Here is a 27,726-nt window from a genome sequence, read left to right on the forward strand (position 1 = left end):
ATTGTCAGACTCTCTGCAGGGAGAACATTTTTTATTTGTTGGAAAATATATGAAGAAAGCGCACATTAATAAACATTTCTGTAAATTCACCGGCTTAACTAAAAAGGTTAATTTCTATGACAGATGACATGAGCACGACAATCATAAAAAAAAGTCATCCCAGTAATTAAAATACCAAGAGCATGTAATTAAAAACAAATATAACATTTCACTTACTTCACTGGCAACAATAGTCATTGTTGCCAGTGAAGTAAGGCAACAATAGTCATTGTTGCCTTCACCCGTAAGATGAAGGCAACAAGAACAAATGCATTTTAATAGGAAAGAACATTTAAAAAATAAAAACAAAGAGAAATCTGTTTAGACTGGAAACTTGACATCCTGGTCCTGGAGGCGGGTCACAAAAGATGAGTGAGGGGAATTTAGTTTGGGTCTGTTTTATTCAAAGCATCCAAAGGCAGTGAACTGGTCGACCATCTCCTCCAGACCCATACAGACAGGTCGGTGCGCCTCCAGCTGGCACTCCGTTACTAAGGGCCAGTACTCGATCCAGGCGTTCCCTCCAAGCGTATACCAGCGACTGAGTAACACAAGTCAGAAGAAATACTCTTCATTACATCGCCACACAGTGAGGGACTTTACAAGCAGATGGTTTTCCATCAACCGATATAATATTTATAGTTATTAATAGTAGACGTTGATGCACAAAAGTCATTTTAAAGAGGATTTTGTACGAATGTGAAATTGATACTAATCTCCAGTTACCTCATGTTGAGTTCGTCATTGTTTATGTCTCTGGATGAGCCCATGATCAGGTAGGTCTTGCCTGTTTGCAGATCTAAAGCATCTCTGCATGCTTTTTTGCCAAGAAACTTGCGCTGTTTACCTTGTGCTTCCACATCAAGGCTAACTGTAAAGTAGTGACAAAATCTGGTCAAAAACAACAACAAAAAATCATAATTTTAGCCGTTTATCTGCATTTATACAAACCGGATTCCAAAAAAGTTAGGACACTAAACTAATTGTGAATAAATTCACAAATTGTGATTTTTTTTTTTTAGTTGGGTCACCCCTATGTCTTAAATTTGGGGACAAATGGTGCCAACCTCCAATATTTTATTCACAATAGGACACAAATCACAGATCAAAAGTTTAAACTGAGAGAATGTATCATTTTAAGGGAAAAATATGTTTCAAAATTTCACGACATCAACAAATCCCAAAAAAGTTGGGACAAGGCCATTTTTACAACTGTGTGGCATCCCCCCTTCTTACAACACTCATAAGACGTGTGGGGACAGAGGAGACCAGTTTCTCAAGTTTAGAAATAGAAATTCTCCCATTCATGTCTAATACAGGCCTCTAACTGTTCATTCATCTTGGGCTGACTTTGTCGCACCTTCCTCTTTATGATGCGCCAAATGTTCTCTATAGGTGAAAGATCTGGACTGCAGGCTGGACATTTCAGTACCCAGATCCTTCTCCTACGTAGCCATGATGTTGTGATTGCTGCAGAATGTGGTCTGGCATTATCTTGTTGAAAAATGCAGGGTCTTCCCTGAAAGAGACGACGTCTAGATGGGAGCATATGTTGTTCTAGAACCTGAACGTAGTTCTCTGCATTAATGGAGACATGCAAGCTGCCCAGGCCACCAGCACTCATGCAGCCCCAGACCATCAACGATGCAGGCTTCTGAACGTTGATAACATCTTGGCTTATCCTTGTCCTCTCTGGTCCGGATGACATGGCGTCCCAGTGTTCCATAAAGAACTTCAAATCGCGACTCATCTGACCACAGAACAGTCGTCCATTTTGCCTCACTCCATTTTAAATGACTCCTGGCCCAGTGCAAACGGCTGAGCTTGTGGAGCTTAGAAATGGCTTCCTCTTTGCTCTGTAGAGTTTCAGCTGGCAGCGGCGGATGGCACGGTGGATTGTGTTCACTGACGATGCTTTCTGGAAGTATTCCTGAGCACATGCTGTTATTTCCTTGACATTCCTGTTTGAGGTGCAGTGACGTTTAAGGGCCTGGAGATCACGAGCATCCAGTAGAGTTTTACGGCCTTGACCCTTACGCACAGCGATTGTTCCAGATTCTCTGAATCTTTTGATGATGTTATGCACGGTTGATGATGATAACTTAAAAGTCTTTGCCATTTTACGCTGGGTAACACCATTCTGGTATTGCTGCACCATCTTTCTGCGCAACAATGGTGGAATTGGTGATCCTCTTACCATCTTGGCTTCAGAGACACTGACACTCTAAGAAGCTCTTTTTATACCCAATCATGTTGTCAATTGACCTAATTAGTGTTAGTTGGTCTTCCAGCTGTTTGTTATATGTTCAATTTACTTTTTTCAGCCACTTATTGCTACTTGTCCCAACTTTTTTGGGATTTGTAGACACTGTGAAATTTTGAATCAACAAATATTTCCTTTAAAATGTTACATTTACTCAGATTAAACTTTTAATCTGTCATCTATGTTCTATTACGAATAAAATATTGACATTTGCCATCTCCACATCATTGCATTCAGTTTTTATTCACAATTTGTGTAGTGTCCCAAATTTTTTTGGAATCCGGTTTGTAGTAGCATTGCTGCTTCAGTGAATTGAAACACTTACAAGAAAGAAGAAAGAATGGCATTTGATCCATAAGTTGACCAATAAATTGACTCGATAATCAGAAATGGTTTTTAAACTGTCCTCATCAGGCCGTTCAAACACTCAACTGACCGACATTACATAACATTAGCATCGGACATGAATGTGCTTTTGCTTCTGCCTCAGTTAGTGAACAGGAACTGGTCTCCATCGCAGATGAACCAAAGGCTCATGCAAGACATGTTCTGTATCCAAACTTGCGCTAAACTGAACAGGTGAAGTAGGACGACGCTTTTGTTAGCACAACGGTTTTGCTATCTGCCTGCGGATGCGTAGAATAAATCCAACAGCGGTGGATCCTGCACATGTGGGCTTTCACACCTCAGCGGGAGAAAAGTTTCACTCTGAGAGCTGCTTTTGAAAACCGCCGGCATCAGAGACACTGATGCCACGTAAACGAGCGGCAACAAAAATGTTATCAAACCTAAAGTTTGTCAAATGCCGTCATCAAAATGATCAAGCATAATTATCATCAAATATATATTGATTAATACTCCATTTATCAGTCACAGGGAGCTCTAAACAGATGGGTTTTTAATCTTGATTTAGTGGAAGTCAGCATTTCGGCTGTGTTGCAGTTTAGAGGAGGATAAAAACTTCATGCTGCTTCACCATTTTTGGTTCTAGTTCTGGGTACGCAGAGTGGACTTGAGCCAGAACACCCGAGTGATCTGGAAGGTTAATAAAAACCTTACAACGATTCAACCGAAACATCTCAAAGTCTAATCTCTGAGCTACCGGGAGCCATTGTCAGGACTGGGGTGATGTGCTCCATCTTCCTTGGTTTTAGTGCAGCAGCGCTCTGGATAACCTGCAACTGGAGGATCAGACGTAGAGAGCCACAGAATGACAATGCAACGGTCAAGGAAAGAGCAATGGTTCGCCAGATGAGCCTTTGGACGTGGCTTTTGTTTTAGTACATTATTTGAGATGAGGAAATCTCTACCGGATGTTTCTGTAGAAATGCCCTGCTTTCATTATGTAGTACCATTGTAGTGCAAACATTTTACTTTGTCACAGTACTAGGCATGTAAATCAAGGTTAATATTTGAATCCCATGTTCCCGTCAGACTAAAACAGAGAACAGGGCAGAGATATCAGGAGACATTTTATCACCTACCTTCTTTGATCACCTCCAAAATTCGTAGAGTGTAAACGTCAGCCGACGGCCTGTCAACTAACTCTTCCACTCTTACCTTATAGACTGACGAGAGACAAAGATCGTTAGTCTGTTTGCAAGTATATTTTGACACCTATTAACACTTAGAGCCACAGAAAAAATGAGGTGAACTTAGCCTGAAATTATTTACACCCAACTGCAGAAAATCACAGACCCCAAATACCAAACATGATGGTCATCACTTACTGCACAGAAATCTGTACAGCACAGAGATGTCTTTGAAACACTTCAGTACATCTCAAAAGAAATAGATGTGCACAAAATGTTTGAGGAAGAGTATTTTTGATTCTCTATATATAAAAAAATACATATATCCACAAATGTAAAGACTTACTAAAATTTATAGTGGAATCACAAATCTTCCCAAGACGCTCGTTGTCATTGACTTTTCCTTTTTTCTGACCATTGCACGTCTCTGGAATTAAAAATATAAATGCATAAAAGAATATTATTTGCATATGGCTACACATTTAAAAAGAAAGTTAATGATAATTACTGCATAATAACAGTGACGCATAATTTATGGGGTAATTTTACTGTTTTGAGTCGAGTGTGCAGGATTTCTCTTGTCTCTGAGCAGAGAGACGTTTTGCGTACAAGGAGAAAATCTGAGTAAGAACACAAAAATCTGAGAGAGCACAGAGAATATTTGAAAGGCAGCAGAAGCACTACAAGTTTTGAGAACAAAAGACAAGGCATTCTGCTTTCAGACTGAAAATGTATGCTCTCGACTTATGGCACTAAAATTCCCCCATAAGAACTGAACAGTTCCTGTCACTGTACTAGCACTTAATTCAGGAACAAAATTTGCTGTCCAAACATTTCCCCTGTATCATTTGTTACTTGATAAGATCCTAATAATAAAATTAAACCTACAGCTGGGACGAGTGTTTTCAGTAGATGTTTCGGAAATGGCTTCCAAAGTGCTAAATACTGACTCCATTAGCAAAAATATTGTGATGACCATGGAAGCTATAAGTGCGACATAGTTTTCACACAGGCAGTTTGTATGTGGGACAAAATAGTTTTGAAGTATTGAAGTTGATGGAAAAAAATTAAAAGAATCTGGACTGAACGCCAAACCTCACAGTACAGGACTACTGGTGTTCCATACATAAGATGTGGTGCAGAAAAGGCATCACTGTTTCACCGCTTGCTATTAAAAATAAATCAGTTCACTGAGAATTGTTTTTGCATGTCGGAAAAAGCCCCACAGTTTTGTCAATGTAACAGTTTGAAGCAGCTTTGTTTGGGAAATTCTCTTTTTTTTTTTTTTTCAAGCAAAGATTGAAAATTGATTGGTTTGCAGGTGAGCATTTCCACACTGGGCAGCGCAGACAGCAGAGGAGCACTCAGCTGAGAGCCGCTGCTCTGTTACCTTCAGCGCAAACGCAATGTCCGTTCAAACACAGCTTGGACAGAGACCCGGTTGTCTCAGGGCTGTAGGATTTCACACAAGGTTTCCCTGCAACAACAACATATGTTTGAAACAAGTTGCACTTTACAAGGGAATCATTTCTGTAATTTAGAATTAAAATATGCATTTCATTCCTTCAAAATAGAACTGTGAAAATTGTTCATAGTTTTTTTTTTTTTTTTTTTTTTTTTGCTGGGCATTCCTGCAGCTGGAAACTTACGGTTGTAATATTCATAGACCTTCACAGCAGCTGGTTGCAGGATTCCAGTTTTCATCTCCTGGTGGATCCGGAAAGAGATCTCCTCGTGCTGCGTGTGAGAAATCTGGCACAAAAAGTGCACAAGATATAAATATATAAAACGTCTACAATTTTTATAGTAGTAAACATTTTTAGAGATTAAATTTAGACACTCCCATAAGAGTATTGTTGAGTACATCCATGCTGCACTAAGCCGGTCTGCCTGAAACTAAATAAGCCTTATTTTAAACCCGTGAAGAATGGAGAATTTGTAAATTAATAGACTATTTTAATATGGATAAAAACCCGGTATTAAGCAAGATGTTGCACAATCTAGAGGAAGTCTTACCTTGTCCAGATAAAGGGTGAGAGATCCTCTTTCTGACAGAAATGTTTGAGCGTCATATTTGGAGATGACAGGAGAACGGCCTGTAGACAACTGTTAACACACATTTTTAAAGATTATGCAAATAAAACGGGTTTGGATTTTTCCGGATGTTTGTTTTTTCTGCAGTCTTACTGCGTCCAGGTCAGGCTTGTTAAAGGTGAAGCCGGATGGTAAATCGACATCCACGATTGATAAGAATGCATCGCGGTGTCTGTTCTTAAACCTGCAGGCAGACAAACAAAGACTTTTATCATTACAAAAATATGGAATAGTTGAACACAGAGTAAGTTTAGCATGTGGGGGGAAAAAATGGATGGAATAAAATTTCTGGAAGGAGCTGAACGACGATATTGGGAAATAAAATGTATTGAGAAATGAAAATATTTTAAGGGGTAAAAGACTATACACATAAAACTTAACTTGAAACAAAGGAGTAAAATTGATATTCACAGTCCTCTCTGATACTCACCTGACCTGTATCCTCAACCTGTATACTTTTTCATCTTCGGTGATTTTTTCTGCAAGTGACAATAGATAAAAGGTTTTAGGTTTCTGTTTGTGCACCGATTTTGGCATTAATTTTACTCCATTCTTAGATTTTGACAGTAGGTATAAATACACCTACTGTCATATTTCTTTGGGTTTCTTCCCTTTTACTTTTTCATCACAGATCCACATTTCAGATCAGACAAATTTGAATAGGTGAAGAAAACCCAATACTAAACAGAGTTGATTGTGAACATTTTCTTTGGTTCAGTTTCACCACTGACAGCAACAGTTGATGACTTTCTGATCTGAGAAATCATGAGTTGACTAAAGGAATATTGTTTTTACCGGCTAAAGTATCTCAAAAGAAAATGATCATGCAGTGATGTAAAGAAATCTATCAGTAAAAGAGAAATTACCTGGCACAAGTTGCACACTCATAGCAAATGCCTCACATGAACTCTCAGGTTCCTTAGGAAGAGTGTAGTAGAGAGACACGATCTTTCAAAGACAAAAAAAAAAAAAGTCCTAGTGAGTATTTCAGCAAATCTCAGAGGCATCTAAGAAAATCCATCTTTTTAAAATTACAGTTTCCTTCATTAATTAAATTGAAACGGCTATAAAATAAAACTTTACCTTCGTGATTTAGATATTGGTGAAAAGTGCCATTTTCCATTTATGCAATGCTGCATTTGCCAGTACTAATAATATATGCTGTATTATGATACTATACATTACACAAAACATACAGTGTATTAAATTTACACATCCGCACTCGAAGTATTGGCTGCTCTGTGTCTTTAAACAATGTTGCTCATTAAAACTGTTTTAACCTTAATCAGATACAAAGTTAGCCTGATGCACTGCTAGTAACACAGTCATGACGTTTAGCAGGAAATCACTCAAAAACTAACATATTCACCCTTAAGATGGCTTCTCCAGCTCCACTTGCCATCACTGTTATGTCCTTGTCTACTTTGTGAACCTGTTAAAATTACACACATATTTTAAAGTTACTAATTCAGAAATTTTCTGTTCATACTGAACCATTGCAGTGTGGAGACAGACAGACAATTATGCATGCACAAATTCACAAATTCAGCAATTCTGAGTGGCTAATTGACCTATCAGTGGAGGGTGTGAGCAGTGCGTACACAGGCATGACTAACAGCACGAAAACCCTTCTCCTGGCTCTGATTGGTTGTTTCTGACAGAGCTGTGTGTTAATGCAGATGGCAGTAGGACCACAGGGAGGGAGGAGGCAGAGGAGTTACATTTTTGTTAATTGTCTCTGTCTAGTTATAATGCCATGATATGGTGACGGGTTTACCAAATATGAAAAAGACACATTATTTAAATTTGCATTCAGCGGCTTTAATAAGTGGGACCTGTGTAAACAACAAAACCATCTGTTGATTTGGGTAAAATCAAACATTTAAGGAAACAGTCGTGTTAAGGTCATTTTGGTTTTACCTAACATTTTGCATCACACTAAAATCCCACAATCATACAGTTCGCTGATCATTTCTGCTGCTTCATAATATCTGCTTACTTACTCAACACTTTAATATGGAGGGTGTTATATCAGTAAACATTTGCACAACCAGTCGTTTGTGCTTTATCTTGCCCTTGCGTTCGTACCTTGGAGGTCCTTGTGAAGTAGTAATCATCCTTATTGAAGTGATGCGTGTCTGGTCTGGCCCTCCCTGGAAGGATGAGTTCCACTTTCAGATCATAATCTACGTTTTGCACACAATTCCAGTACTGAGCTACGGCCTGGTACACAATCATGGTCCTCTGGAGAGGGAGACATGAGCAAATGTTAGAAAATATTTCCTTGGGAAATCTCAGAACCCAAAATATGTTTTTTGATTTTTTTTTTTGTCACCTGTGTTGATAAATAACCTCCATTTAAATTTGGCTGTTCACGGATCCATCTCACGACAGGATGGGCTTCGTCAATGGCCTTCAACGATGCAATGTGAGAAAAAGCTTTTCAAATTTACTCCAGACAAAAGAAAGTCAAACATTATGTGACTGTCTAAGAAGGCTTCAGAGTCGCAGAACATCTGATCTCCAAAACAACTCAACAGAGACAAATTAGAGGTGAGCTCATCTGTTTTACACTCTTTGCTTTTTGAAACGTAAAACTGAATTACAACGATCTTGCATGACAGCAGGAAGTGTCACCTCAGCCTTGAGAAGCGCCAGCAGAGCGTAGCCTGTGGCCTCCAGCGTGTGCGTGTTTCCTCTTGGTACAGGCCAGTGAGATCGATCTGTGGACCAAACATGAAACATCCTGTTAGATTAAAAGTAAAATATCTGAGCATCGCAACACTGTTTTACACACACACTGTGTGATCTGTCAGGCAGTAACACTTTGATTTAGCAGCTAGGATTCATAATATCTGTTTGCTAAGTTAGTAAGTTATGCATCAATAGAATCAGAGTAAACATGTCACCAGTTTTTCTGACCTGTACACTACAACTACCTATCCTGTCAGATAGGTAGTTTAAGGATCATGGACACAGCAAACTTTAAAAAAAAAAAAAAGTCAGTTTAACTCTTACAAGCTGGCCAAAACCCTGTCTGACCCATTTCTCTTTTCCCAAAAATATAATCTGCATCGATACATTGTTTATTGGCGGCCTAATGTCAGTGTACATAACCAACCACAGCAAGCTGGCTGGTTACCTGGAGAAGCAAACTTGAACAGTGTCTCCTTGTTGAGTTTGTCTTCAGTCGCCAAGGCAAAGGAAGTTATTGCAACAGCATAAGGGTTTGTAAGAGCGGGCAGACGCTGCTCCAGATAGGCTGCTGCTCGGACTATACTTTGGGTCATTGACTGAAAGAAAAATAATTAGAATTTAAATACATATTACACATACTTACCTTTCAAGCTTAAATTCAATCCTAAAAATACTGCCAAAAGCTGAGTGCAGCAAACATTTAGCAAAAAGGTAAATATAGGGAATATAAGGAGAAAAAAAAAGTGTATTATCGTTTGCCCCATGTCATTCTGATGGTATTTTGGTTTTGTCTATTTAACATAAGTACTAATTTACATTTTATGAATTACAGGACTGATCGTTTATGTAAACAGTTAAGCTGCTTCCAGATCACACACTGTATGTTTAAATGTTAGTGTTGGTTTTAGCTTTCTTACATTGCAAACTTTTTAATTTTTTTTTTCTCTCATGATTATTCTGTACAACCAAATAAAACGACTGCTACTAAATGCTATAGGCAGCATTTGAATATTGAAGTGTAACACAGAGACCAGAAGAAGGTCGTACTCACAGGAACAGATTCGGAACATATCCTTCGCGCCTCCTGGATGGCAATCAGACAGAAAGCTGTTGTGGAAGCATCTGAATCTGTGCCAGCAATGTCGCCCTGCAAAGCCACATGAATGGATTTTCATTTTTGCTTCTGTTTTATTATTAAAATCAAATCAAATGACTCACCGTCATTTCGGTGTTAAACACACGTCCAACTTCTCTAAACACCCCGGTCGGCTGCTGCGTGGTCAGGATCAGAAACTTGACGGCACCACAGATATTTGCTGAATCTACATCTATCATGTTGGACATGATGCTGAACACCTTGGCGACATAAGCAGTGAGCCTTGTGGAGGAAATATTTAGACAGATGAGTCAGATATGCACAGACACTTTATGAAAAATACATGGTCTGACAATAAATAATACAAAAATGTACCTTATTACTGACAGTTGGGATAAAAAGAAATGTTTCTATTTGATAGGATGAGGAGTAATGCACACATTGGCTTTAATAAATGATTATTTACTGAACACTTTGTCAATCTATTCTCATCTGAAATCAATAATGAATTTCCACCCAACCAGTGGATACTTGTTGTTTTCCAGACCATTCCCAGCAAACATCAGAAATATTTGTGAAATCTTCCACACAAAGTTGATATTTGTGGGGTTTGTGTGTCTCCTTGAGAACTGCTCACTGTTATTATTTGTTTTTAATTATTATTTGTGTTATGCTGGGACAAACAAATTCCCCCCTTTGGGATTCAGTAAAGTATTGTTATCTCATTATGTTTTCTTAAGTAATTGAACAGGTTTATGTAATAAAGTCGCTTGGAGTCTGTGCATTTGAACACTCTGACATTCAGGCACTTATCTTACACACAGCTTACAAGAACGGTAAACATATATAATTTAACATATTCTTTAGGTGACTTTATTGTGTAGATTGTTTTACACAATCTGTTTTTCTATTTATTGGATTTATTTTCAATGTTAATTATTGCCTCTCATTACTTTTTGTTCTTCTTTTATAAAATATTTCAGAGAAATCTAACAGAATAATAGACTATTTGTGTGCAGATAATGAATATGTAGTTAGCTGTCGTCTGCCTCACCAGGTGCTGCTCGGTGTGGCAGGAAATGGAGCAAAAGAGCCATCGCTTTTACGGAAGATCAGCTCTCTTTGATACCCTAAACAGAAAAAAAAGCTTTCACTTTCATCCAATCAAATAATTTATCTTCGGATTGTTAATCAGGTTGTTATCTGATGATACCGTTCTTTAGGTGTTGGAGAGCTTCAGCTCTTTTTTCTAGCCCCACTGCTTCCCACTGGTTGGTGGTGTCCAAGTACATCGTTGCAGCGACAGACGGAGTCATGGTCATCATTGTTTGCTCCCCAGAGCCCTGAGGCTCTCTGAAGAAACCCCTCAATGATTCTCCACTAATGATATTTTCCTGAAACAGATTCATCTTCCCTGTACAGGAACAAAGCAGTCGGTGAAAATATTTGATACTTGCAAAGATGAAGGCATAACGGGCGTTTTGCAAAAGCTGCCGACATTTTCTTTTATATTCAGATTTGGTCGTTTTGGTGCATTTTGTTCCAGCAACATTTAAGCCTTTTCGATACACTTTGTAAATGATCAAAAATAGGGACCAACATAAATGGAAGTGCAGAGTGCAATGCAGTGTCTTCAGAGAGTAATACAATTAAGTTATATGAAGTGAGGTTTGAGCTTACTAGTTTCATGAAAACAGGAAATATTTAACTGATACAGACACAAAATGGAAGCATTTCAATGAGGATTGTAAAACAAGATGGCTAAAGAAAATAATTGAAGGAGTAAAAACAAAATAAGCAGGTAAGTTGAAGAAATTTGGTGTTAAACGTTTGGAAATGTTCAAGAGAAATAGTCCAAAATTTAATAATGTGAACGTTAAACAACAAAAAGTGTTAGCTGGGCAACAGGGACAAACTTGACAATTAGCATGTCTTTAAGTTTTCTATGTGGGTCTGAGAGCAGCAAAGATCTGAGCAAATTCTAAAACTTTCTCTGATAGGCAACACAGACAGACTTTTAGCAACATTTTAACACAATTAAAAACAAACATGACCAATTACGTAATGATTTTGGAAATGGATTTATTTTTCAGAAATGTTCTTCAGCAGATATTTTGCTTGTTTGAATTACCTGTCAGATACATGTAAGTCGTCATCGGTGTGTTTGGAGCGACGTCACTCGGAAGGATTTTACCACTGATCGTTACAGATTCTTTGCCATCTAGAGATAAAAGCGGCAAGTTATGAAGTTCATTCAGCAACATAAAATATTGTTTTCCTGTTCTTTTAGTATCTCGTTCGTAAACTTACTAATGCCGTTCTTAGACGGGTTTAATGTGACAATCTCCACCAACTTTACCAGTTGACCTGCAGGCTACAAAAATGTAAAGAAATAATTAACACGAATGTGGCAGGAAGAAGGTGGAACCTGTCTTTTGCTTATTGCAAAACCGGACCTGGGTGATGGACCCCAGGTGGGGTTGGCAACAAACAAAATTAATTGTTGCTGTGATCTGTGTTTCTCTGTGTAGTTATTTTGAGATTTTCTGTGTTTAGTCTTGTTTCCCTTTCTGTCCTGTCCTCCCTGTTGATTGCTTCCCAGGTGGGTCTAGTTACTTGATCACCCTCCCTGTGTATTTAAACCCACCTGTTGTCTTTGTCTCTTGTTGGGTCCTTGTCTTTGTCAGCGTCAGTCTGTCCGTCTGGTTAAGTCCTGCATCGGCGTCGGCTCTAGTTTTCAGTCTTCTGTGTACCAGTTGCTACCGGTAATTAGCTGTGTGCTATTCTCTCTGCCGTGCCGCCTGTATTGGACTGTTTGAGTTTCATCATTAAACTCATCATCATTGCCATCATCTGGGTCTCGGTGTTCATCCTCACCACATGTGATTCCACCACATCATGACAATTGTACGGTCAAAGCACTGAATGCCACACCAAGAATTTCTGACTACAAGAAGAATTCCTGTTTATCAATTATGCCGAGGCGAGCAGTTGTCCCAGAATAATAAATACATTGCGTTTAATCTTTTCTTTCTTTTTTATGGTTTTTGTTAAAATGGTTGGAGATAAAGCTTTTCTGCAATATAACAAAATCAAATGAGTTTGATTTTCTATCCAAGATTATAAAAACCCGTGGAGGATCATCACTGTGATTAAGCCATAAAATCTCGTATGTTTAAAAACGCTTGTCTGACATGTTGTGCTTGCCGGTCCTGGACCAAGCAGCCATCTTTGTGTTTGAGATTTGTAGCTGTTTGAGTAAAGCGGTGCAATATTCTAAAATGCAGGACATCGAGAGTGTGTTCAGAACAACATTGTGATACCATATCAAGCTAAAAGATCATTTTGGCAAATCTGCAAACATGTGTTTTCAAAATGAACTGGGTTGAATAAAACTGAGCACACTACTAAATACAGCTTAACCTTTTGTACTGTCTGAGAATCAGTCAGTGATGACTGGTATGAGGCAATAGTAGCAGATCGTTTCATCAAATGAAAGAAAATAGACTTTCAAAGAAGGTGCCAGTTAGGAAATAAATTCAGAAGAAAGTTTCTTGTTACATCTCATAAAAATAAAAAAAATCCAGATTTCATAGTCAGACTTACCAACACTGTCAGTGTTTTTCTGACTGCATCTTCAAGGCTTGAATCTTTAACAGATGCTTTGACCTCCACAGAGAAGTGTCCTATATTCAGAGGCACAATGACAAATGAAACTAGCTGGGAAGTTTGAGCTGCAACTGGGACTTCCTGCCGGTAGCTCAGACGTCTGTAAGCTGCGCTGCACAAGTCGTTTTCCTCCATCAGATCCACATACGCCTTAAAGTGTATAGAACAAGGAACAAGGTTTTAAATCCAGCAGGATTCATTTTCAGGCATCATAAACGACAAACAAAAGATTAGAAGAAATGGGTGCAAAAGTTTCAACCCTTTGATGCTTCAACATCTTGAAATCTATGTTTTCCCTTCAGAAATGCACTTTTTAAAAAATATTGCATTAGTTTTAGTGTGATGGGATGAAATTGGCTCGAGCACCTGGGCATAAACTGGGTATTTCGATACAAGCTGGTTAAGCAAAACAGCTAGCTTACAGGAGCTAATTAGTGTCCAAAAAACACATTGGCCATCCATTTGCTTTGAGTGCATAAAGGTATTTTTTGATCAAATAAATTATCCATGCTGAGTAAAATGTTAACCAATTTGGCTGGAATAGTTCAGACTCACAGTGATGGGATTAGGATTGTAATTGTAGAGAACTGCCTTAATTTCCAGCTGCTCTCCGTGAACCGCCGAGTACGGCAGCCTGAGATCGATGAAGAAAGTTTTCTTCACCAAAACCTCTAATGGGTCAGTCACACAGATACCTGCAAAATAAAAAATAAACAGAATAAAGTTACTCCACCAGCTACCACTTTGTTTACCTTAAAACCTTAAATCAAAGCTGCAGATGGAGAGAGGAATTGATTTGGAAAGAATTTGTTATGTAAAAACAGCAAAAGTAAGTCAAGAGTCCTCCTCACCGTGAGTGTCTGACAGACTGATGCCTGTCAGCTGCCACGTTGTTATCGTGTCTTGCAGGAAGAAAGTTTTTTCATGTGATGTGGATGAACTGAAATGGATAAATAATAAGAGCCGGTCTCATGTGGAAAACATCTCATTAGACGTCGGTGTTGCCGTTTCTGTTCCTCACCAGCCAGGTATGTTACTTGGGCAAGCGTTCGTCTTCACGTCGTGCCAAAGCCAACTTTCTGGGAATCGAGTGCGAACGACGGTTAAATCTGAACCCGTGATACCGCCTGCCTCAACTGAAGTGGAAAAGAAGAAAAGAGGAATATCTCAGCAAGAATCGATGACCGCTTTCGAAATACGTTGATTCCTGTACAGTAATGACATGAACTGATGGTAACTACCACTCGTCTGCTGCGCTCTTCTCCTGTTGCGACGCAGTAGATGAATTTCTCTAAAGAAATCCGAATCTGAAGGAAGAGACGGAGAACAAGATGATCTGCATGTAAAATCATGCAGAGCAGAAAATATCTGTATTTCATGTGATTGAGGTTGGTTTTTTTTCATTCCATAATCTAATCTGCCATACAAAAATTCGGTATCCTTGTGGTTTTTGAGGTTTTTACCCGCTCTGCTTGTATTATGTCTCAGAGTGGTGGCTCGTTTCCTCCGGCTGGATGTGGGGCACTGGAAATCTGATAAAGCAGCAAAATTTAATAATTAGACAAAGAAACAAACTGGATTTTTGCTACTGAAAGTGTAGCGGTGCACTTTATCACTGTCGGATAAAAGCTGAGAGGGTGGCTGGATCCTTCCTTCCCTTTCAGCCCCACCGTCTGGATAAAGCTGCCACCACTGTCGTCTATGTTGTCATGCAAGTTGGCAAACCAAAAAAACATGTCGCCTTGCATCAACCAAGCATGAGGAAATTACCCAACTCCACTACAACTGAGAAATACACATGGCGCTCTAATGTTTATTGTGTGTGCGTTTGGAAAAAAAAAGGTTACAAAGATCACGGGATTTGCTGCGTCTTCTGTTGCGTCGCCTTGTTGTTGTGTTTCGACTTTTCAATATTTCAGAATGAACTGACCATGTGGAAATCAAAAGGTAAATATTCTAAGAGCAACCCAAGTGATCAACACATTTATAGGATCAGCTTATCAGAAAGCAGATCAACCTGCTCTAGATTCAAAGGATCACGGAGAGAACAACAATGTTCAGGCGAGACGGAGAAATTAGAGATTTAGAAAACATTTAGAAGAACCAAGATTACAAATCGTTTCTCGGTGAGGTTTTAAAGATGCAGGTGAAATAAGGTGTGAAGTTGCAAAACACCAGCCCCCCGAGGCAGGGAGCTGGAGATCCCTGCTCTATGCACAATTATTAAGGAAGATATGTATTTGATAATGTATTCTACTACTGAACAATTATAGCATTTTTCTGCCAATCTAAAATTAAAATAAACCTCAAACCTCATTGTGTAACAACACAAAAGTAAAGTTTGGGACTTAAAAAACAACAACAAATGTCTATGAATGTGCAATTAAATGAAAAATTTAAATGAAGATTTGACCATGTTTGGAAATGTCTTCAAAAATTCTGAAGTTCACCAGAGCTTTATTTATTTATTTATTTATTTTTTAAAACATATAGGTTTGTATTAAAGGTGCAAGTTATAACTGGTATTTTCCAAATAACTTCTGGGTTTTTGCTTGATCTTTTTTTTTTCAGGTGACCTTAAAAGGGCATCTTTTATTGAGATCACACAATGTGTTTACTTACTTGAATGCATAAAAGTTTAATCCAATCCCACCTAAAATAGTGGGATTATTTTGAAGTCCTTGGAGAAATGTTTGCTTGTTTTTAATGAGATATTGTGTGATCTCATTAAAAGATGCACAACATTTAGCTGTGTTGCTATCCACTCTGTCAAGAAAGCAGCAGGAGCGAGAGCTAACCTGTTCTGGAAGGCGTCCCTGGAACGGTGCTCGTCTCCATCAAGAGTCCAGCATCGTAGAAGACGTGCATGCCGTCCTCTCCGCCCCCTGCTGTGCAGCCAGGGTCGTATTCCTCCACCATGTCCCAGATCTAGACACAATAAAAGTGATTTAAACACAACCACTTAACAGATTCAAACATTTTCAACAGAAAATGTTAAGTTTTCTGCATAAGTACAAACTGCTGAGTTGACAATTATTCTCCCTTCTTTTATGTTATTTGATCCATTCGTATGCATTTAATGAAAAATAATTAATTAATACATGTATGTTCTGTATGCAAGACGGAACCTCAGTTAGAATAAACTTTAGCTAGTGATGAGTTTAATTTGCACTCATAAGTTACAGCTTTGCAATTGCAGAAATCTGTTTAACCAACCAGACGAATGAAACTGTGTGCAAAAATAACAAATACACTGCTCAAAAAAATAAAGGGAACACTCAAATAACACATCCTAGATCTGGATGAATTAAATATTCTCATTGAATACTTTGTTCTGTACAAAGTTGAATGTGCTGACAACAAAATCACACAAAAATCATCAATGGAAATCAAATTTATTAACCAATGGAGGCCTGGATTTGGAGCCACACACAAAATTAAAGTGAAATGTTCCCTTTATTTTTTTGAGCAGTATATTTTGGCAAGCAGACAAAAGGAGTTACCTTCTTTTGTGTCAGGCGGTGCTTCCTGTTGAGGGCTGAGACACTTTTGTCAATTGCCACTATTCCCACTGTGGCTTCAGGATCTGCCGTGATTTTTAGACTGAAGCTGCTGCGGTGTGCATAAAATGCAGCAGGTCTCACTGGTTCCAGACTTAGCTTAAAGAGAAAGAAAGGTTTTTTTATTTTTGCTCAAGGCGACCTTCAGGACACTTCACAAACGTTAATATTCTTGTGCATGAAGCAGCATTAGCTTGCATGGATGTGCGATTGTTCAACTGTTGTGCCTCTTACAGATCCCATGCAAGAGTCTTTGACATCCACCCACATGGAGTCTGCAACCACTTCTTCAGAGTTTGGATGGTAGTAGGCTATGATGCGGAAAGATGGCAACATTTCTTTGGTAACGGGAAGGCTCAGCCTCATCAGCATTTGCCCGCTCATCTGATATCGTCCGTGTTTTACCAGCTGACCTCGACTCAAAATCTGGGAATACAGACAAAAACATGCATGAATGAAATCCCAACATTGAGAGCTTCAAACAATTCAGGTTCACAGAAGTAAAAACACGTGTTTGCAGACTGCCTGCATTTTGTTCTTACCAGGTATGTGATGTATTTGTGTTCCCTTTCCTGCCTGTTGAGGAACAGATTGACTTTTATGGTTCCTCCTAATTCCACCTCAGCTGAATCCAAACCTGTGACAACAACTTGTTATTAGAATCAGCAGTTTCACTATCAGAGCAGGATTTCCCCCGGAAACACATATATAAGGCTTATAACACACACATATATATATATGTGTGTGTGTGTGTGTGTGTATAAAATTTCGATTAAACAGCAGTGCAATTTTTTTTTATTTGTTTGGAAGATTCTATAGTTGTGGGTTTAAATAGCGTTTCACTGGCAATATTTTCCTGTAACATCTAATTACCCAGTAATATTTTTACATTTCCTGTCTGCTTAACATCTTTTAATACAAAAACACGATGGACCGCCTCGGCGCCCCGACCACCGGGCTTAGAAAGTTTTCTGGGGGAAACCCTGCAGTGGTTTAATTTCATTATGATTTAGCAAAAAAAAAATAAAATAAAATAAATAAATTTACACCCTTGGCACATTTAGGTTTAATTTTTTTCCTCGCTAAAGACTCTTTGAACTAGTCTAATAGAGAATTTATGAAGGGAGCTAAAGATTAGGGTGATGTGACAGAGGCCTTCCAACATCACCTCGTCACAAAAGATAATAATAATAATAACAACAATAATAATAACAGGTGATATGCAAAAAGCTGGACAGCAATAATTAAACTGGTTGATTACTGTAATACCATTAACTATTGATTAGGGTGTTAATGATATTCAACATACCACTTTAAAAAAGTTAAACATATTTTTTTCATTCCTATTCTTTGCGTAGTTCTATCTTTCTAGAGGTGTCTTTCTCTTTTCCACTCAGAAACTCTCCATTTGAAGAAAAATGATTTCAAACCTAAATCTGCCTTGGGTAAAGAATAATGTTGTTCTGTACATGTTTTCTATATTTACTCATGTGGAGGTAAGAGTTGCTTTTGGTTTTGTATGGACGAGCCGTCATGGAGGCAAACGCTTGTCGAATTGCTGGGATTTTGGGATCTTTGGTCTTTGCCTGTAAAAAATGACACATACATTTAAACACAGAGAAATGTAACTATTATAGAGAGACAAAAAGATATTTTTTTCTATCAATAGGTATTGAGTAAATTCCATACACATTTCTATATAGTAATTTCATATTTACTTATTGTTTGACTATTTTCCACTGTTCTGCTCCATACCTGTGGGCTATTAGCAGATTTATCCTCCTTGTGATCAGTTTGTTGATGAGTTCTGATTTCTTTTTTCTGTTTGCAAGATTGCAATATCATTTCCCTCAGTTTAGCTGTAACACCATTACCCATTTTTATTCCCTTTCTAAACATTCACTAATAATTAAATTAGTGTATAATCCCAACTGTTAAAAGGTTTGCTCCGCTATTTTAGTCTGTTTTTAATGCTCTTTCAGACATTCTTATGTCTTCTTCTTTCAATTGCTTTGACTTTTGGTTCTTCTAATTATTGTGATGCTTTTGTCAGTCGTTTTGTTTCCCTACCTGTGATCAACTTTCTTATTTTAAAACGAACATTTGCTTAGTGACTGGTTAAGCCTTCACAGTGACCTCAGGGGGTCAGGTGGGACACAATTCACACAACTTACTTCAATAAACACAGCTTGAGAGCTTTGAAATGAGTTGATGCTAAATCTTGCGATGCCGTTTTCTGAGGTGACGTCCTCCATGTTGCCAGGATCCACCACCACGGTCACACCTGGAGCTGGAGAATCGTCAGGATTCACAACTTCAACCTGCCAGAGACGGAAAAAAAAAAAAAACAAACAAAAAAAAAAACCCGCAAGAAAACAGTAAAAATGACAAGTTGTTGTTAAGCCACATCACATGATGTAACTGTAGAAACATGTCAAGCCCCTCCGCACCCGACTGAGAGCATCCAAACATCCATGTCTGCTTGAATTTGACTGGAAACGGTGAACCTGAAAGCCTCGTTAACTGTGAAAGCAGTCGAGGTGCTTTTGCTCTCCGACCAGACAGAGGGGCAAAAAAAGCTTATTGATGTACTTCGAAACTTTTGTTTTAAATTAAAGAGTGTCTTTAAGGTAAAGTCCTCCTTTTAATATGTTTTTAAGAAATGTTTGCTCAGTTTTATAAGGATCCAGACATCCTGCCTGCTGCCAACTCATTTAAGTAAAACTACAACCATGCAGAGTTTGGCCATTTTTACATTGTGCTGCCATCCATCTTCTGTCTGATCTTTAATATTTTTGTGATTTTGTTTGGTGCAAACAGAACTTAAAAACTGCTGTGCCTGTGCAGTTCACAGTTTTCAGATTGTTAACACTCGTTAGGATGTTGGAATATGTTTCTATCAAATTTTCTGTCCGTTATCTTTAATGTAAATGAATTATGTACCGTGACGTCCAGCGGCATGCCTGGTTTGAAGAACTTTGGTGTTCTCCTGAAGAGGATGGTGTAGGGGTAAGAGGCGATCTTTATGCCTCCCAGCTCAGACTCAACCATTTCAGCGCCTGTCGGTAAAACATAACGACGATGAAAGAGGTCAGAAAATCAAAGTCCAAACTTTTTACTTAGTACAACAGCTAAAATCTAAAGTTAGACACATTTTTAAAAATGTATCCCCATCTAATCAAAACGAACTGGAGAACACGATACGAGAGCAAATTTTCACGTTGAAAATGCCACAGTTTGGTGTATTTTTGTTTTCTTATTCATCTTTAAGGATGAAATGCTTCCTTGTACAAAAACATTTGGTAAATTACAAAAAAAAAAAAAAACCCATAAAAATCTTTCATGGAAGTAATTTCTTCAGTGTGTATCATCTTGTTTACTTGTTGTGGCGCTGGCTTATGTAAGAACAATTGATAACGGTTCAAACTGAAGCGATTCATGTTTTATGGAGATGCTACATTTGAAAAGTAGTGGCAACATTTAGAGCAGATGATGTTTACTTGAGCAGACATTTTCAGATTCTTCATAAAAAATAAAAAACGCATTTTACCTTAACACGGGTTTACAGCCTTTTTTAACCACAAAAAACATTTTCTAATTGTTCAAAACTCAAAATCAAACATTCTATGGTCAGTTTTCTTGATGGCTTACGTTTGTGTAATAATAATAACTTGGTGTGTGTATATGAACATTTTTTTTTCTCACCGTTTTTCGTCAACACACTGACTGCTACAAATATAGAGCTCCCCACCAGCTCTGCAATATTTGGAAAGGTCTGTGTGATTTGCTCCCTCGTTAGTCTGGCCACTCCATCACCTTCCAGGATCTGACATGATGTGAAGCAAAAGTTTGTCATCAAGAAAATATTTAACTCTGAGTACTTGGGTTAATATTTCAGTCAGAAATTTACACTAATTGGCATCATTAATCTAAGCAAGCACATCTCAACAACAGCAACATGAGCATATGTCTTTCTAGTTCTGCATAATTCAACTCAAAAAGTTACTCACGTTGCATAATATTATTACAGTAAGTAAAGAGTTTCTTCCTGTTGATTTAGATAAATATGGCACACAGCTTATCCAAACTTAAATAACTCAAATTAACAGAAAATGATGCCTGAACTGTGTCACACTGTGTGGAATACATTTGTGTGAGTTTAACTTATCGAGTTGAATCGCTAAAATTCTCTTTTAGTGACATTAGAAATTACTGACATGCACCTGCAACATCAGACAAGTAGAAAATACTTAAAAATCATGTAGAAAACTGCAAAACTGAAATAAGTCTGCACCGTACCGTAAAGCCTTATTTATCCCTTTTACCTTGATTTTCTGTAGAGAGTCAGGAAAGCTTTTCTTACGACCGTCTTGAACAACTCCAAACAGAACGTAGGCCGTTCCATCCACTGCCTCCCCAACGTTAGATCTGAAACAGCAAGTAAAATATTAACTTGGACGAATGCTTTAGTCACACTTCTATCTTTTCATCTGCATGATACTTGCATAGCTTTGATGTTGACTATGAGATCTTCACTGTCTACATAGAAGAAGGGGCTTCCAGGCGTCAGCGTAACTTCAAAACTAGGGAGAACTGCAGAATGTGCAGACATTCATGAGAACCTTTTGTCTGTTTTTATCAGGCATGGATGATGGCATTATTATTATTATTATTTATTTTAAGTGGAAAAGAGTTTTACCATATTCTTTGACCTCAAACTCAAAAGTAAAGCTCTCTTGTGGGGTTTTCCTGAACTTGGCCACAATTTTCCAAACTCCAAAACTACATGCAAACATGCAGAGAAACAAGTATTATTTGTGCACTGAGAGAAAGGAGCTAATTCAAGTTCAATAACATTTCACACATATTCTCCCTGAGACATGTGTGTTTCTTGCTTTCAGTCAAATGAGAATAATAATTATGTTAATTATACAACATATTTTAAGTGTTCACAACATATTTAGTGTAACTAAAGGCTTTAATTATAAATTTTAGTTCAGAGACCAGTGGGAAGTATCAATAAAACCACATTAAAAAAAAATTATTGTAAATCACTTACCTGACGACTTCAGGAAGTCTATAGCTGCTATAACCCAGCCCTGCTCTTAAAGTGTTCCGGTCAGATTGTACAGTGACGCCTTCAGGAGTCTGTGAAAAAAAAAAAAAAAACCTTTGACTATTCACTGACATTAACCAAAACAACAACAAAAAAACTCGCTATATTTTGCAAAGTATCATGTTTTTCTTTATTAATTTCAATATTTCAGATATTCTTTGGTCCACCTCATGGCAACAAGTACAGTGTGGAAGATTTGCAGGTACTTTATTCTAAAATCTCTTTCTATACCAAAACAGACTTACACACAGTCCAAGGAAATATTTCAGATAATAAAGTCTTTTGGGGAATATACTTGGGCTTCTGAAGATATTTTGTTTGTACATCCACATCCACATGGTACTGGTACAGAAGAACATAAAGCAGTTACTGAAACTTAAAAGTACGTTACCACAATCTCAGTGTCCACGACTGCATTTGTTTGAGGCTCCATGCCAGGACTGACTGCAAAAATCCTGTACATAACTTTTAAAGACAACAAGAAAAAAAGATATAAAACACATTTTATCATCGGATAAAGTGAAATCTAAAGGAGAATTGCTCTTAAAAAGACACAGACAGACATACTGCCTGCCCCCCTCCCTGAAGGAACAGTGTTTCCTTTTAAGCTGTCAAGTACATTATGGTACATTAGTGGTCTATCCAGACCTGTCAGAAAACAAATACCTAACAAATAGATAAGCTTGAAACAGGGTTTACTTTCTTTTTCCTTTGCTTGTATATCTTTTCCATAGATATCGTCGCTGTGAATATAAATGTGGTTAACTTTTTCTCTGGTAATACTGGTGAGTATAATTCATTTCAGACTGTAACCATTGTGTAGCTGTGACTGAGGGGAAAATGTATAAACTCACCGTTGCTGTTGGGAGAGTAGATGCTTTTGTCAGTCTGTATGAAAATGTACCCGGATTGGAAGGACACCAACACAATTTTTTCCAACAATTTGTTTGGGAACTGTGCTTGGAGATACACGAACTGCTTTCTGTTGGGGTCTTTACTGAAGTCTGTTGCCTCAATCTGGGAGTAAAGCAAAGTAAAAAAATTTAAAATGATTATGTTCATGTACATTTTGGGGATTTAATTAGTTGTCCGCCAAAGAGTCTTTTGTGAAGAAAATACCTTGAAATATTTGAATTGAGAGCAGAGGACTTAAGTCCTGTTGACAAAAAGCTTGTTGGTTCTTTTATCTGTTTGTTTGATACAATCTTATCAATAATTTTGAGGTAAACCTTCGGTCTGATTTTGAGTGACAGAGCATTGCAACAATGGTCATAATTCTTAAAGCGTATCTGAACCAAGTTACCTGAATTTTCCCAAAACTCTGAAAGTTGTTTGCCTTATTAAGGGTAACAGATGTCGATGCGAGTGCTTTAGTTTTCATTGGATAATTCATTGCTTTGATTTGCACAGGCATGGCTTCTTCTTGCACATAATCCTGAACTTCAACAAAGATGACTTCTGTCGTTTCTACTCGGAGCAGGTTGGGTGCAGACAAAACCTCCCTGGAGAAGCAAGCAGACGTGAAGGAGAAATCAAAACTATTTTTGCATGGAAATTGTCTTATCTGAAATACGGGAGAAACGGCGATGTAGCTAGCTTATTTAAACTGTTTTAATTTTTTATAATTTCATCTAAAGAGTTTTGTTTACTTTTTACGGGCTATAAATCGCAGAAAATTGAAAAAAATCCCTTCAGCTTAAACATAATGAACTCATTCACATTAGAAAAACCTGCAATTTAAACAGGGAGCATGCACAGAAAAATTAGCTAAGACTAGCTAACCAGGGGGAAAACAACAGACAACGTTAGGCATTAATGACGGTAAAGGCAGCAATGTTTAATTAAAAAATATAAATGAAAGGACAAAAGGTAGAACCAGAATACGTCTAAACTTGTTTACACAACTTTCCCTAATTTATTTAGCTTCATTGTGAACTTGGGAACTCGAACTTGTGGTTTCACTAAAATTTGAAGACATTTCCTATTATCATTCACACTTCAGAGCAATCAAAGTGGAACTTCACAGATGTGGTTCTAGAAATGGAGAATATTTTATGAGCCTGACAACATGTAAAGATATTTCCGCTCCAGATGTAAAACAGCTGTCTTTCTTGATTACAAAACATTATTGTTATTATCGTCATTATTTATGATACACTGCATTGTCCAAAAATTAATTTGACACATACAAACTGTACAGAAGTACCTCCAGTCTGACTTTATTCTCTGAGAACGTCTTATAAAACCAGCGTACCCATAATGCGTCAATGGGTTAGCTCTTTAAATGTAACCTGAAATGTAACTTGTGAAGTTCAGAGATACAGCAGGCGCAAATCGTGACACCGCACCTACTAATGGCACTTCTGGTGGCAGGTGTCAGCGGAAGTGCCAGTATGAGGTGCCGAGGTCAGCCGAAGTCAGCCGAAGTCAGTGACAACACTGGCAGCTAGTCCCGAAAACAGTGGCACTTGTGGTGCGCCATTAGTAGGTGCGGCACTCTCATTCTCTCAGCTCGATGCTTCATAGAGCTGCCTCTGGATATTACAGTTCACTTACGATGTACAGTAAAGTCTGCTCCTTATAGTTGGACCACAGCTGGTAGCTACGAAGGCGTCCCGAACCTTCAATCGTAAGCTAACTTCAGTGGCCGCTTCGTCCAAACTATAAAACCCCCGACGGTGAAGCTCTGAGTCGGGGGTTTTCAGCACGTTCTGTCTGAGCGGCAACACCAAAAATAAAGTCAGGAGTAATAACACTATTTTCTAATGAAGTTAATGAGCTTCAGCTTATTGATAACCCGGTAGTAGGTCGCCATCTTTCTTGAAGCAAAGTACAGGTGACGCTAAACAACCAATTGGGGAAGGTGTAGCCTGATGACGTGCCTCTCCTCATTTGCATTTATTTTTTCCTAAGTTTTGCGGGTAAATAGGATGTGATAAATAAGAAAATAAGGAAATACTAAATGAATAAGGGGAATTGGAAAATGGGAAAATAAATTTTTTTCAAACAAATGTTAAATGAAAAATAGATAAAAGAAAATGGGTAAATAAAAAAGGGATATATGAGAAATTGATTAATGAAACTGGGAAATAGAAAATCGGGTTAATGGAAAAAGGAAATTGAAAAATGGTTAAATTAAAAAATAGATTAATGAAAAATGGGTAAATAGATAAAGGGATAAATGAAAAATGGACAAATGAAAAACAGATAAATGAAAAATAGATAAAAGAGAAATTGAGAAATAGATAATCTGGAAAATAAATAAATGAAAAAATGGGCTTAATGAAAAAGGGAAATTGAAAAGTGGTTAAATGAAAAATAGATTAATGAAAAATGGGTAAATGGATAAAGGGATAAATGACAAATAGATAAATGAAAAGAGAAATTGGGAAATTGATGATATGAAAAATAAATAACTGAAAAATTGGTTTAACGAAAAAGCTAAATTATTTATTTAACAATTTTTTTATTTATTTCACTCATTTTCTTCATTTTTTGATTTAGTTTACTCATTTTTTATTTATTTCACCCATTTATTTATTTATTCATTTTTTGATTTATTTTACTCATTTTTTATTTATTTCACCCATTTATTTATTTATGTAATTTTGGCTGAAATGGCTCTCCATAAGCTTGCCCCTCCTAGTGGAGTAAAGCTCCGAAGTCCCAATCAGTCAGTGTGGAGAAGTGGTTTGGTAACCTTTCACCAAGTCCTTGTTTCCCTTTTTTTCTGGACTTTTACATATTGTGAAATGGTTCTTGCTCACAATTCAAATTCATTTGAGTCAGATAAAGTCTCCATTATACATAAAGAGGTAGTTTTGACCAATGTCCTTTTCAACAGAGCATTTAAAGAAACTGGTAGATGTTAATGTGTTGTTTGCTCATCTTTGTGTTTGAACTTTGTCATTTGCTGTCATTTTACAGTAAATGATGCAAAAGAGAGCACACAGTCAACAAGTTCAAGGCCTGAACATGTTGGCACCTAGCAATGCATAACAACAAAGCAAACTTTCCAAGATGGCTTGTAGCCATCTGGTAGCATTTCTCAATACCTTGCTACTGTAGTGATAGATTTTATAGATTATTGAGTAACATCACTGTCAGTGCTTCCAGTCAAATAACACTGATTTTGAAAGGTTCCCAGCATTCACATTCTAGCCAAATAAAAGAAGTTACAAAGGTCAGTTTGTTTTGGCTAAACTGGAGACATACTACGCAATTTGGTAAATTTTACTCCTGGTTTTTTTCCTCTGGGAACGTCTGTATCAGTCTGAAGTGTTTGAGGTCAGTCAGAAGGGGAAACTGGGGCAAGAATCTTTTAGCGGGAGATCAACTAAACTCTGGGAGTGTGAGACCTTGCCTGATCACACAAAGTTTCCATTTCTTGAAGGGAATCTGGACGAAGCTGGATAGAATAAACCGACCCAACTGCAAACCCACATTGTCGACAGACAATGAAACGAGGCTTGGACACTGCAAAAGCTGGAATCTAAACTTAGTCATTTTTCTTGAGCTTTAGTTGACTTGATAAATCCTGTCGTCTGTAATCCATCACAAGGTGCGGCTATCAAGTGTGTGACCCATGACACTGGAACGGATGCCATCTTGTTCCAAAAACCCAAACAAAGACAGACACACCCTTACAATAATCCACTCCTGTTGAAACTTTGCTATTACAAATGTTCATGTGAAAGTCATCATCACTTGCAGGTTCAGGCTGTGTTGGTCAGTCTTGGTTCCTGCTCCGCTCTCCTGTTTTCTGTCCTCCTTCCACTTCTCCCTCTCTCCTGTCCCTCCATGTCTTTCTCTTCCTCCTCCTGACTTCATCCTGTTCCTACATATAACTCCACAGCCGACACTGTCCTTCTCTGCTACTCAACAGCAACAATGCTAAACTTTGCAGCATTTTGCAAATTTATAGTATTAGAACACAAATTGAATACAAAAAAAAATTACTTAGGAACATTGCTGAGCATGTAGGAAGTGGTTTATAGATTTTATTTGAGTTTTTCCAGCTGGTTAAAAATATGTTAAAAAAAAAGAGGAGGACCACTACATGCATCGTCTGTATATTCAAATATAATGTACTTCACTTTGAACATACTTTCTCCTAATATGCTTTCCTTTGCAACACAAAACTATATGCCGTTTTAGTTAATCAAGCAGATAATTTTACACACATATGGTGTAACATGGTTGATAGACTACCTTTAATGTTCAATGTGTCCAAAAACAAGTCTGAGATGGGATGGCAGAGCCGTGTTTAAACCACTAGAACTTAAATTTCAATCCAACACATTTCACACTTAATTTAGAAATTACATAACAAATAATGTTTTTTTTGGTTTGTTTTAACTAGGAAATTACTCTAGATAAAACACTAGGTTTAGCAAAGTAGCATTTAATTACATGTATTTACTGCATAAATTTGACCAAAACAACAGTATAGTATTGAAAAAGGATTTTAGTTAATTGTAGGACTGTAGGATGAAATCAGATTTTCACAAACAATTTAAAAGCCAGCGCTTTTTGGAGTCTTGGAATAAAACATCTGAATTACTAAGAGACACTTTAAAACCAAACTATTGAAAATCATGCTGTCTGAATCTTGCACCAGTATAATCTTAATTTTATTATGCATCAACTGAGAAGAAAAA

The 27,726-nt window shown here is 37.6% G+C and overlaps 1 protein-coding gene across 1 annotated transcript; it reads right to left on the reverse strand.

Moving 5' to 3' along the window:
* Positions 1-14: 14 nt before the first annotated feature.
* Positions 15-26,896, reverse strand: LOC148161036 (complement C3-like). Its single transcript, XM_088007237.1, has 44 exons — positions 26,774-26,896; positions 24,623-24,828; positions 23,370-23,568; positions 22,921-23,083; positions 22,458-22,531; positions 22,010-22,098; positions 21,650-21,732; positions 21,456-21,543; positions 21,276-21,378; positions 20,656-20,776; positions 19,894-20,009; positions 19,125-19,271; positions 18,437-18,536; positions 17,493-17,587; positions 17,185-17,376; positions 16,894-17,049; positions 16,189-16,318; positions 14,854-14,922; positions 14,632-14,697; positions 14,412-14,526; positions 14,242-14,330; positions 13,946-14,085; positions 13,328-13,540; positions 12,032-12,095; positions 11,853-11,942; positions 10,935-11,135; positions 10,776-10,851; positions 9,844-10,003; positions 9,677-9,772; positions 9,071-9,221; positions 8,566-8,651; positions 8,264-8,341; positions 8,017-8,172; positions 7,298-7,360; positions 6,795-6,876; positions 6,359-6,407; positions 6,022-6,112; positions 5,851-5,940; positions 5,484-5,586; positions 5,225-5,311; positions 4,181-4,261; positions 3,787-3,870; positions 766-910; positions 15-580 (listed from the first exon to the last, which is right to left on the reverse strand). The coding sequence occupies exons 1-44, from the start codon at positions 26,894-26,896 to the stop codon at positions 439-441; spliced, it is 5,052 nt and encodes a 1,683-aa protein (XP_087863363.1). The 3' UTR covers positions 15-438.
* Between the last annotated feature and the right edge of the window lie 830 nt (positions 26,897-27,726).

This window comes from Poecilia mexicana, unplaced genomic scaffold, assembly GCF_051168715.1.
Source record: "Poecilia mexicana isolate PSO_F unplaced genomic scaffold, ASM5116871v1 scaffold_1, whole genome shotgun sequence".
Taxonomy (NCBI): Eukaryota; Metazoa; Chordata; class Actinopteri; order Cyprinodontiformes; family Poeciliidae; genus Poecilia; species Poecilia mexicana.